At 36.3% G+C, this 13,577-nt stretch overlaps 1 protein-coding gene across 3 annotated transcripts in view; it reads left to right on the top strand.

Annotated features, from left to right (window-relative positions):
• kcnn3 (potassium intermediate/small conductance calcium-activated channel, subfamily N, member 3) overlaps positions 1–13,577 on the top strand; it is a 69,214-nt gene that overhangs the window by 46,949 nt on the left and 8,688 nt on the right. For all 3 annotated transcript variants that reach the window (XM_058745797.1, XM_058745795.1, XM_058745796.1), the window contains 3 exons: positions 575–716; positions 7,081–7,191; positions 12,000–12,127. In XM_058745797.1, coding sequence (XP_058601780.1) covers positions 575–716; positions 7,081–7,191; positions 12,000–12,127 — 381 coding nt within the window. The remainder of the gene's footprint in view (positions 1–574; positions 717–7,080; positions 7,192–11,999; positions 12,128–13,577) is intronic.

Raw genomic sequence — 13,577 nt, 5'->3', positions numbered from 1 at the left:
ACAATTCATTAGGTCAAAAAAATATAGATATATTATTATTATTATATATATTAATGTATGCCTGCTCTCACACTCTCAAAATTCTCTGTAGAAAGTCTAATGGTTTTCTTTCCAAACAAAAAATATTTGTCTTAATTTTAAAATTAATTGTTGTAATTCTTCATCAAAATAGTCTGAAATGATATTACTTTTTTAATGATATTACCTTGGCTGAACGTATGAAATATAAATATGAGCTGGATGGGGGAAACCCTAATGTGTTTTATTTTATTTTATTTTATTTTATTATTTTTGTGGTTTATGCTGAATCAAAGGTATAACAAACATTTAAGAAGTTTCTCGAAAAGCCTGTGGGCAAACAGTTAGATTTTCCTTCAGAGTGCTTTGCAAATCAGATTAAGGAATGAAAACGTATGAAAGTATTTGATGCAAAAACTTTGATGTGATATTTGTGTCTATTTCACATCTAGTTATTGCTTCTCCATACCTTCCACAGGCAGAACCTGTTCAAAGTTTCCTTCAATAATCAAATCTTTCCCAGCTGAACCTCAGCTTCTTTTTTTCTCGCTCTTAGATACCATGATGCTCAGGATGTGACCAGTAATTTTTTGGGTGCAATGTGGCTCATCTCCATCACCTTCCTCTCCATTGGATACGGAGACATGGTGCCTCACACCTACTGTGGCAAGGGAGTGTGTCTGCTCACAGGAATTATGGTATAAACACACACACACACACACACACATAGCACAGAGGTTCCACACCCTTGGCAGCAAGGGACAGTCTAAAGATATGTTTTCCTACTCGTTATCTTATTTAGAGAAACCCAAACCTGCACACCAACCACAGTCTCACCAACCATGTCTGTTAGAAAACACCAGGACACACCAGCGTGCAAACATTGAGTGTTTTTAGGATGAATCCTTTTGTGTATTCTGGGATGGCACATTTGTTCAGCTTTGAGGCTATTGCGGGCTGCCATTGTTCTGCCTGATTAGCTTACAGTACAATGGCATTAGCTTAATGTAAGCCCCAGGTATTTCTTGCTATAATCTCTCTCTCAGAGCCCAGAGTATGTCTCTGTGCTTGAGGAAAGCTTGACAGGTGGTGTATAGCAGTGGTTTAGATGTGTTTATTTTGATGTTGAGTTTGCAGATTGTAAATATCTGTTAGTAGAGGTCACTTTCTCTTGTTTCTCTCCTCTCTCTGTTGTTGTGTTTGGAGTATTTGTTCTTCCTGTTCACATACTGTCAGTTTCAGTGTCTCTAAATATCCTCACAGAGAGACTACAGAGGAAAAACATGGTTAACGTGATGTGACGGTTCTTTTTCTGTTCGTTTTCATTTTGGGAGTTTTTTGAGATCTTCATCTTTCCCTCTTGATTACACACACACACACACACACAATCACATAGCAGATGGGTCAAAAACAAATAAGAATGTTCATTATAAAGGAAAGGAAACATCTTTTAAAACTCTAATTTTGACAAATTGGTTTTGGAAAAAAAATTTGGTAAAACTTTAGTATAGGGACCAATTATCACTATTAACTAGTTGATTATTAGCATGACTATTACTAACATAGTGGCTGTTTATTAGTGCTTATTATTATTAGTTTCTACATCCCTAATCCTACTTAATACCTCAATTTATTAATAAGCAGCAAATTAGGAGTATATTGAGGCAAAAGTCATAGTTAATGGTTTGTTAATAGTGAGAATTGGATCTAAAAATAAAGTGTGACCAAACATTTTTTACATTTTCAAGAATAATTTAAATTGAATGACACTAATATGTAATGTACACTACAATCAAGTAAATAGTACAAACTGTATTTTTTAACAAGTATATTATTAAATCAAAAATATAATTCAATGAAATCAATATCAAGTTCTTTGGGGGGTGACATTTTTATAACTTGAACAAACCATATTATATGATCTGATATTTTGCAAGACTTATTGACCTAGACACACAGTCAAGTGAGTCACTCCTATATATGATGTAATTTCTAGTTTTGCATTTTGGTTACACCACATAACTGTTTTTAAATAATAATAATAATAATATATATATATATATATGTATATATATACAGGTGCTGGTCATATAATTAGAATATCATCAAAAAGTTGATTTATTTCACTAATTCCATTCAAAAAGTGAAACTTGTATATTATATTCATTCATTACACACAGACTGATATATTTCAAATGTTTATTTCTTTTAATTTTGATGATTAGAGCTTACAGCTCATGAAAGTCAAAAATCAGTATCTCAAAATATTAGAATATTTACATTTGAGTTTCAATAAATGACCATCCCTACAGTACAAATTCGGGTATCCCTTGTTCTTTGAAACCACAATAATGGAGAAGACTGCTGACTTGACAATGATCCAGAAGATGAACATTGACGCCCTCCGCAAAGAGGGTAAGTCACAGAGGGTCATTACTGAAAGGTGTGGCTGTTTACAGAGTGCTGTATCAAAGCATATTAAATGCAAAGTTGACTGGAAGGAATAATTTGGGTAGGAAAAGGTGCACAAGCAACAGGGATGACTGCAAGCTTGAGAATACTGTCAAGCAAAGCTGATTCAAACACTTGTGAGAGCTTCACAAGGAGAGAACTGAAGCTGGAGTCAGTGCATCAAGAGTCACCACGCTCAGACGTCTTCAGGAAAAGGGCTACCAAGCCACTTCTGAAGCAGAGACAACGTCAGAAGCATCTTACCTGGGCTGTGGAGAAAAAGAACTGGACTGTTGCTCAGTGGTCCAAAGTCCTCTTTTCAGATGAAAGTAAATTTTGCATTTCATTTGGAAATCAAGGTCCCAGAGTCTGGAGGATAAGTGGAGAGGCACAGAATCCATGTTGCTTGAAGTCCAGTGTAAAGTTTCCACAGTCAGTGATGGTTTGGGGTGCCATGTAATCTGCTGGTGTTGGTCCACTGTGTTTTCTGAGGTCCAAGGTCAACACAGCCGTATACCAGGAAGTTTTAGAGCCCTTCATGCTTCCTGCTGCTGACCAACTTTATGGAGATGCAGATTTCATTTTCCAACAGGACTTGGCAACTGCACACAGTGCGAAAGCAACCAGTATCTGGTTTAAGGACCATGGTATCCCTGTTCTTAATTGACCAGCAAACTCGCCTGACCTTAACCCCATAGAAAATCTATGGGGTATTGTGAAGAGGAAGATGCGATATGCCAGACCCAACAATGCAGGAGAGCTGAAGGCCACTATCAGAGCAACCTGGGCTCTCATAACACCTGAGCAGTGCCACAGACTGATCGACTCCATGCCACGCCGCATTGCTGCAGTAATTCAGGCAAAAGGAGCCCCAACTACGTATTGAGTGCTGTACATGCTCGTACGTTTCATGTTCATACTTTTCAGTTGGCCAAAATTTCTAAAAATCCTTTCTTTGTATTGGTCTTAAGTAATATTCAAATTTTCTGAGATACTGAATTTGGGATTTTCCTTAGTTGTCAGTTATAATCATCAAAATGAAAAGAAATAAACGTTTGAAATATATCAGTCTGTGTGTAATGAATGAATATAATATACAAGTTTCACTTTTTGAATGGAATTAATGCAATAAATCAACTTTTTGATGATATTCTAATTATATGACCAGCACCTGTATATGATGCAAAGTCTTATCTTTAAATGGATTTCAACATAAAAGTACCAAAATGGTAGCTTCTTGATGGTCGCACCACATAATATTTCATAAAATGGAAATCATCGGACAAAGTTTGTTTGTATATTATGATGGAAATATAAATACAAATGCTTTGCAATTGTATACAGTATTACAAAACAAGTTGGAAATCATGCCAAATAGTGCAGAAAATTAATCTGAATAAATAACTAATGTTTTTTGAAAAGTTAAAGTTAGTTCATACATGGGAGAGGCCCTTCATATATATGGCATCTTTTTTATGCATTGAAACCAATTTTTAACTGAAAAAATGCAAATCGGACAGAAAATTTAGGCGTCACGTCATTGACCCATATATAAGAATAATAATATAAATACATGTAACAAAAAGATTATGCCAAACTGTGTAATAAGGATTTCTTTCGATGAATTACATTTTAATGAGACATTTTTTTTTTCATTATGTTATCAGGAGAGTTGTATCATCTTGGCATTTTTAGCTTTATGCTCCCTAAAATGAATTTGAATGAAAAACATGCTTATCGCAACGTATTAACGTCATTATATGTATGACGTCTATTTGTTTAATGTGTTTTGAATAAATTATTAGATCTGGCATAAATAAACAGTGATGTGTCATTGACCCAGATAACACTGACATATTCTCACACTCTTAATTGTTTGAAAGGGCAGCTAATGTTTCAAACCGCTTGTGTTCCTTCCATTTTTAAATGTGAGCTGCTAAAGAGATGAAGCGCTACAGAACAGGTATTATAGAAGCAGAGAGAGAGAAAGAGTGTTGGATGTGATTTCTTTTACTGTTGAGAGTGATTGTAATGACTTTCTATAGGCAGAATTATGGGACTTGTTGCTATGACAACATCGAAGGCCAACTCTGTTAGACTGTACCACTGCCCTGCGGGAACGGGAGTGTTTGGGCAGGGCTTTAGTTTGCCAGTCTCTTGGTGCTGCTCGAGGATTTAGGGATGCAAGGAGCACCTGTCTATCCTGTCTGTAAATGTAGATGTGGAATTGAGGGCGTTATATCAATATAGCATGTTATAGTTGAGCATCATAACCAAAGATTCAGCATTGTCAGCTCTAACGCAATGTATTTCGGTCTGAGGGCAGGTTGATTTTCTTATTTTCTCATGACATTAATAACCTTCAGATCTGGAAAGAGGTGAAATATAAACTGCCATGCGGATAAATGGATCTTTCTGACACTCTTTTGTCACTTTCAGAGATTAATGTTTTGTTTTTTTTCTGGGCATGGTTTTATACAAGCTGCCATATGGAAACACATATACACACTTTGTCGATGTCCTAGAGGGGTTTTCCGTGAATGGTCGTCATGTTTTATTAAGTGCTGAATATGGGAACAGAAGTGCTTCTTGAAAATGGGCTTTTTTGTTGTATATTTATGTCTTGTTAAATGGATGTAGAGTATTTTTGGATTGACATTTCGCTTCTGTATATCCTAAAAGTGGGTTTAAAAACATTCCATTAACGTCACACACACACTGTACACATATATGCCATACGGTCATAGGAAGCGCACACACTTTCATTAGTCACTTTTTTATCCACATTAATTTCTTATTAGTAGTTCTGCGACCTCATTAACACCTCCCCTCCTCTTCTCCTGGCTTTATACTCCATCTTTTTCCCAGACCTCTTCTCTTTCTGTGCTGAACTATTGTTTCTCTCTTCTTGAACTGAAATTTTATTCCTCTCTCCCTGTCTGCATCACTCCAACTCTTCATCTCTAAATGGGTTTATTTCCTCATTTTCCCGCAACCTGCCTCAGTCTCTTTTCATCTGCGTGCCTCTACCACTTTGGTGTAGTCGTTGGTGATATCTTCAGTTTACACCTTTGTGATTGTGTAAATGGGAATAAACCTCTCTCTCTCTCTCTCTCTCTCTCTCTGTGTGTGTGTGTGTGTGTGTGTGTGTGTTTTGTATCACCCTGGTCTTTCCAGTGATGCCTATACGGTTCCCAGTCTAAATTAGAAAATCTCAAGAATCTATCCATCCATCCATCCATCCATCCATCCATCGAACTATGTGTATATATATATATATATATATATATATATAATGTAAATTACATAAAATTATATTTTATAATTGTATGTCATTTTAATTATTTTAATTACTTAAATTCACATTACTTGTATACAGTAATGACAAAGTAAACAAATATGACAGATTATGTATAAATACTTATACATTATAATGTATGCAATATATATATATATATATATTGCATAGCATGAAAGATAATTTTTTTTTTTCACATTATGGATTAGAATTAAGGGTAAATGTGCTTAACTGTCATAAATATGTCCCCTCAGATATTTCAGCAAAATGGTTTATGTACTGTATATAAGTTACCATTCAAAAGTTTGGGGTCATTAAGATTTTTTTTTTTATTAAGGAACTTAATATTTTATTTAACAAGGATGTAATTAAAACGAGCAAGACATTTACAGTAAAGACATTTATATTGTTACAAAATGTTATTTAAAATAAACAGAAGAATGACAATTTTCATAGAAATATTAAGCAACACAACTGTTTTAACACTGATAATAATAAATGTTTCTTTAGCATTAGAATGATTTCTGTATGTGACACTGAAAACTGTAGCAATGACTGCTGACAATTCACAAATTTCAATTTAAATTACATTAAGTTATTATGAATGGTAAAAATATTTCACAGTATTACTGTTTACTGTATATTTGATCAATAAATGCAACCTGGTGAGCTTAAGAGACTTTTTTCCAAATCATTAAAAATTGTACAGACCCCAAACATTTAAACAATATCTCAAAAGGAGATATTATTTAAACATCAAAGCTGCTATATGTTAGTTAAAGATTCGAAACTGGTCCTCTTTCACACTAAAAACAAAAACCTGTGTTACTAGAGTCAGACTTCAAAAAGTTTTTTCCCTTTGGTCATGCCTTGTCTCCTCTAGGGCACCAAGTATACAGAACTGCCACTGGTTAAAAGAAACAGGTGCATGACGCCACAGAATGTAACACCGCAAAAAATACTAATAGCCCTAAAATTGTCTTCATTTTCTTGAAGCAAAATATGTATTTTTTTATTATAGCATTTTTTTTATTATGATTTTGCCTGACATATTTGTAATTTAGCTCCCTTTACTTAAACTACTTCACAAACACTTGTTTGTTTTGTCTCTTTCTAATGCTCTCTCATCTGGAATGAACTGGAGTTAATGTTTCTATAGCTTATCCATTGGAAATCCCTTATTTATTATCATTCATGTTGTTCCATGTAACCTCTGCTTATGATACAAGTATGTAATGTTTTCATCCATCTGTGTGTGTGTGTGTATGTGTGTGTGTGTTCCTCACCTTGACCTCATCTCTTGTCTCTCGCAGGGAGCAGGATGCACTGCTTTGGTTGTTGCCGTGGTAGCCAGGAAGCTTGAATTGACAAAAGCAGAGAAGCATGTGCACAACTTTATGATGGACACACAGCTCACCAAACGGGTAAACACACACACACACACACACACATATATACACAAGTCACTAAATGTACACATAGACACAGCTTTATACTCAAAAAATCATATGCATATACCAGTTTTCTCTCTTTGGTCCCTTTAAATTTTTGATGTACTTGAAGGACTCAGAAATAGCTCCCTGTATCAAATATGTAGGCAACATCATGGCCAACATCAGTGACTAGAAGGCTGGTGATCAATAATTGCAACGCAGATTAAAAAATATCACTTTAGCTGTGGAGTGCTGCTTCAGATGAGCAGCTACAGTAAATGCCTTCCCCAAGTGAGGGAGTTAGAAAGAGGATGGAAAATGAGCCTGTTTTTTAAAAGTTTATTACCTCACGCTCACTCAGTTGCCTCAGTTTAACAGGCTGTCGGAGAAAGAGAGAAAGAGAGATCGATAAATGCTGTAGCGTTACTGTGGTAATCATCCTCATGCATTGGGTTTGCAGCTACTATGGTTACAAACCTCTACTAAAAGAGAAAAAATGTGCGTGCAACTTTGACCTCACAAACCTGTTGCTGTGGAGACATGGTGGCAAAAGGTTTACCTTTAACTGGATGACAGGGTGCAGGGTGTTCCTCCGTCTCGCTGTCAGGAGGAACTGACAGTACGGTGAAGACAGACTGGCTTCTCAGGCCAGAAGTGTTTACCACAAACTACCTTTAAATAGAAATGCTAATGCGCTCTTTATGAAGTTTTTCCACTTTTCTAATCACGTTGGTACCATTTTCACAAGTTTTCATAAGTGGTAAATATATTCAGTGCACTTCCTTACTTATCACACTTGTAAAAGCCAGTCTTCAAGAATACATACGCATTCATGAGGGTTGTAAACATTTATTTCCTTTAATGCAATTATTGCTTTTAAAGGTTATTATGTGATGGAATGATCTCTCAATTTAGCCATTTTTAACTACCTGTTTATTGAGTACACAAAGGATCTTAATTGGCATCTATGCTTCCATGAAAAACATTTAACATCCGCTGAACTTTCCGTTGCACAAAATATTCTTTATAGTGGAAAATGATTCTTCAGATTATTAAAAAATCTATTCATAATTTGTAAAAGTGTAGCAAATAATGCAAGATACAAGTTTTAAATCATCTTACATTACCTACCTTAGTGAAAAATAAATATACTCAAATGTATTTGAAATACATTTATTTCATGCTGTGTATATTACAAATATATTTACATTTATGTACTTAATAAAAATACCCTGCAATTGTACTTTTGGTATAATAAACAGGTATACTTAAGTCTGCTAAATTGTAATAACTAATTTTGTGCTTAATGCGCTTTAATTGTGCGGACATATACTGAAGTATATTTGATTGTGCTAAAGTGGAACTATTGCAAGTATACTTCAGGAACACTTTAAATATCTTGCATTTAAAGACCAATTTTATTCAAAGACCTTACAGATCCTCATCAATAGTGACATTAAAACACATTTTTAGCTTAATATTAAGAAATGTGCAGTATACACAAGTAGTACTGCAAATAAAGTGAAATATTTCTTGAGCAATATGTCAGTAAATATGTTAATATATTTAAACTATACTTAGTGTGAACTTTTTTACTGGGGTAATCCATAAACTGACAAAATCCATAATGCTTTAAATATCTATCCAGTGTTTAATCTGTAAGTGAAGTGACGTGTTCAGCACACACACAGCAGTGAACACACACCCGGAGAAGTGGGCAGCCATATTGCTGCGGCGCCCGTGGAGCAGGTGCCTTGCTCAAGGGTCTCACCTCAGTCGTGTTATTGAAGGTGGAGAGAGCGCTGGACATTCACTCCCCCCACCTAAAATCCCTGCTGGATCTGAGACTCGAACCTGCAACCTTCGGGTTACAAGTCCGACTCTCTAACCATTAGGCCACGACCGCCCCAAATGCAGGTGTGATGAATGAAGAAATGATACAGTCATGAGGTTTTGTGACAGTTCTGAGAGTAGGTCAGAGTATATGATCAATAATAGAGTGAAATAACTCCATTAAGTCTATTGTAAAAGTGCATATCCTGTACACTTACTTTTTTACTTGGTGAAATGTTCTATGATTGAATTGGCAGTTGTAGATTGAGGTGAGCTGGTCTGGCAGCTGCTGTAATGGTAAGGCTTCAGTTTACCACATTACAGGACTTCATTACAGTTCCCTGCCCTCTGCCTCTTTCTGTTTGACGTCTACTCGCAACTGTTTTGACCTCTCTGACAATCTCTCTCGGCCTCTTGTCTCTGATTGATTGTACTGTACCTAGTAGAAATTGCCATGTGAAAAAACTATACGGCAATACTGTATGAAGAGGTCATTATGGTTGGTTAAGATGTTAACTCTCAAATACACATAATAATAAATCAAACCTGTTGAAACTGTAGGTGGAGCAGATGGTTTGTTGATTAACTCTTTTAGAACAGTTTAGATTAAATCAGTGGTTCTCAACCCAGGGGCCGTCAGTAAACTTCCAAAAGGGCCTCAAAATGAAAATTATTTAATATAAGACAAAACAAACATTAAAATAGGCTTTTACATGATTTTGGGAAACATGGATATATATAAGGTAGCCTAATTTTAAAAATGTGATTTTAGGACCTGGAAAAACTGTGATGTTGAGTTCAAAAGTCTTGGGGCCATTGAATATTGTTATAGCCAAAAACAAATTGAGAATCGCTTTATTAAAAGATGGTCAGATGTTTTAAAATGACAAGCAAATAAAATAATATCATGGGTAATGCAATTTTTTAAGCGAAATGTGTTTTTAAAAGAAATAGTGATTAGTACTTAAAATTTAGAAAATTTACCAATTTACTAAAAATATATATTTTGAAACCATGTACAATTGTTTGTTTTTTTTATTTAGTGGGGAATGAAATAGACTGTCAAATATACTTTATGTTGGTATATCTGGGCTATACCATCAATTTGCATGATGATTGTTCCTGAAATGTGATTTTCACGTGCATGGTCACTTCTAGGCATAGGTGTCCTACTGAATAATGTGCTTAAAAACGTGGTAGGACAATGTGGATCTTGCGTAAATAGTCGGTAATGGTAGTATGTATGAAAATAAGTCAATATATTGTATGATCTAGTTTGTATATTTAGGAGATATAAGAGAGCTGTTCTGAACTTGTTATTTTTTTATAGTAGCATTATCACTATAATACTGCTTCAATGTCATTTGGATTCCAGATTTCAGAAAACTCCACTTGTAGACTGCTAAGAGCATCCCTGCCTAAGTTAAATCTGGTATCATCTTTCTCCCTCTTTCATTCTCTAACTTGCCCTGTCTCTGGCTCTTCTCATAAATGAGACCTGCATTGAGGTTGGGCCAGAGCTCCTACTCTTGTATTATTAAATACACTGACCACTGTTAATTAATCAGAGCTGCGTAGTGCTAAATCCAGACACAGTGCTAAAAAAAAAGCCTGGTGCTGCCCTATGGGTGGAGGAATACTGTCAAATCAGGAGCTTATTAAAAGCAGGAAGGTTCTATCGTCCCTCCGTTGCCCACCGAGGATGTAATTGTTCTCTGTAAAAGCGGCGCCCCTTTGAAGTCTCCTCATTCATTTTTCTTCAGCAGATTTTCTTATTCAATTTTGTCCTTTATTTGCTCTCCCTCTCTCTTTTCTGGTGCCATATGTGAGATTTAGAGAGCATTCGTGGCTTCAGGACATCACAAACGAATCTTTCAATGCACAAGGAGGTCTTCAAGGGAAAGAGCCTGGAGTTAAAAATACTGTAATATTTGAACCTCAAAACATTATATATTGTGCCCTTTCACACATTGTATTACAGTCCAAAAACCTGCATCTTATTCACTAACCACCTGCAATCCCGTTTAACTGCTGCACTAGCATAGTGCTACACTATGATAAAATATGTTTATGTAGTGTATCAAGTACTAAAAAATGCTGACTGAGTGTGCAAATAAATGCTGAGTGAATTTACCATTACATTTCTTGATATAACAGTACAGGAACTGAGATTAAAGCCACCTTTCCACTCCGAAATGTGCGCACAATTGTTGCATTTTGGCCCTAGTGGCAGCCCCTCATAGCTTTTAAATTGATCTTGAAGCAGCCGTCACCTTCTACTTATTTACCATTGTAATGTGAATAGATAATAAATAGATGAATATATAAATGACCACCAAAAAAAAAAAAACATTTTTAGGCCTAATAAGTGTAAATAAGTATGTAATAATTATAAAAGAATTGTTTCTGACTTAATTATTCATAAACACACCTTTTAAAGTCTTTAAAGATATTGGAAACTCTCACATCACTATCATCGTCTTAATTAGAATACATCACTTTTTGTCGAATGGTCACATATGGTTTAAAAGTTTAAATATTTTAATCAATTTGAGGCTCACATTTTCACATATGCATATAACTGCAATTCCATTATGCAACTCCATTGGAAATGGATGACTTCTGGTCTGTTGTTTCTTAGAATGGAAGAAACGGCTTTACTTTTGTCCTTCAAAGCTTCACCACAAAGATATAAAGATATCTTGTAACAGCTTTAGAGTTGACCCTCTTTTATTGGACATTGCTGGTCTGGGGCCAAAATAGTGAATTGACCGGATGACAGAATTATGCTCTACAAAATCTGTTGTCAGATCACTCTGGAATATCTCCCAAGAGGACCTTTAATTTGGCAGACGTTTGGGGTTGTGTGCATGTATTGGCAAAGCAGAGCTTATACTTGTGATTACTTTCTCCTGAGGTACTTTTCCTGTTGCTAATATTGTTGTTATGGTGACATGTCCCCTCAGATAAAGAACGCAGCGGCGAATGTTCTACGAGAGACTTGGCTGATATACAAGCACACCAAGCTGATGAAGAAAATTGACCACTCCCGTGTACGCAAGCATCAGAGGAAGTTTCTTCAAGCCATTCACCAGTGAGAAAAACAACCTCCCATAACAGACACACAGCTTTTCACAACAAATTTACTCAAACTCTCATCTGCGCACTTTATATTCTCACATTGATCACACAGATAGACTAATAAACAACAAAAATGCTAAAAGTAAGCTAAAACCACACAAAAAACATTTGAAGTGCTTCACATTTGGGCTGAGTGGTAGTTGGCATGTCTGACCTGCCCACAGACATGGTATCTGAGAAAAAAACAAGACAAATATCTTCCCAAATTGAAGGCATCTGAAGGTGGCAGCTTTTTCTAATAAAGGTTAGCGGTATGTGCTAAGCTTCATCAGCTTTTTTCATTTACATTCAAGTGTGGTGATGGTTTTCTGTACCATTCATCTCTTCAGACCTGTTTTTTTTGGATTACATCTTGAACTGTGAAACTTTACCTTGAGATTTATGATGTAGTTCAGGTTTTTTTGTATCATTCAAATACCAATTTTCAGGCCTTGTCAGCAGAATTTGATCCCACAGATCATACATGTAGCACCCATTCCCTTACCAAAATTAACCGTGGTTTACTACAAATAAAACCAAAAAAAACATAGTTACTATAGTTAAACCATGGTAACTACAAATGAACCATGGTTTTGCTACACTAACCATAGTTTAACCATGGCATTTGTAGGAAAACTGTGGTTATACAAATGGTAATCAATATGCCAAAAAATGTCTCCGGTTACTAGACATTAGACATTTCTCCGTTATGGGAACTCCTTCCCTTCCAACCTTTCCTGAAGTCCTATTGGCCAAATGACTGGCCAATTGTCGCGAAGTATGCAAATCGCATGCAAATACTGATGAGCTCGAGAGGCAGTATAAAATGCGGTGCCCGCGACAATTATGTCAGAATCTGTTATTGAACTTAGCTGCTCCAGCAGTGAACATGGCGACCTCCGTGATGTCTCATTCCCGCTCTCAGGGAACCGAGGTTACGATAGTAACCGGAGACGTTCCCTCTCGAGCTTCCACGAGACATCACGGAGACATTTCTCTGTTATGGGAACGATATTCAATCCCGCCGTGAGAGAGGCTACGAGCCACCTGTACAAGTTACATGATGGATGATGCGACAGCAGCCACAGGACAACAGCGCCACTGCGCTCACCACACACCAACTACAGGTGGAGAGGAGAGAGTGTCATAGAGCCAATCAAGTGGATGGGGATTATTGGGAAGCCATGATTGACAAGGGCCAGTGGAGGGAATTTGGCCAGGACACCGGGGTTATACCCCTACTCTTTACGATGAGTGTCATGGGATTTTTAATGACCACAGAGAGTCAGGACCTCGGTTTAACGTCTCATCCGAAAGACGGTGCTTTTTTACAGTATAGTTTCCCCGTCACTATACTGGGGCGTTAGGACCCACACAGACTGCAGGGTGAGCACCCCCTGCTGGCCTCACTAACACCTCTTCCA

Source organism: Onychostoma macrolepis, chromosome 16 (genome assembly GCF_012432095.1).
Source record: "Onychostoma macrolepis isolate SWU-2019 chromosome 16, ASM1243209v1, whole genome shotgun sequence".
Taxonomy (NCBI): Eukaryota; Metazoa; Chordata; class Actinopteri; order Cypriniformes; family Cyprinidae; genus Onychostoma; species Onychostoma macrolepis.
Note: the sequence above shows the minus strand (reverse complement) of the source record. Positions and strands in the feature narration are given on the sequence as shown.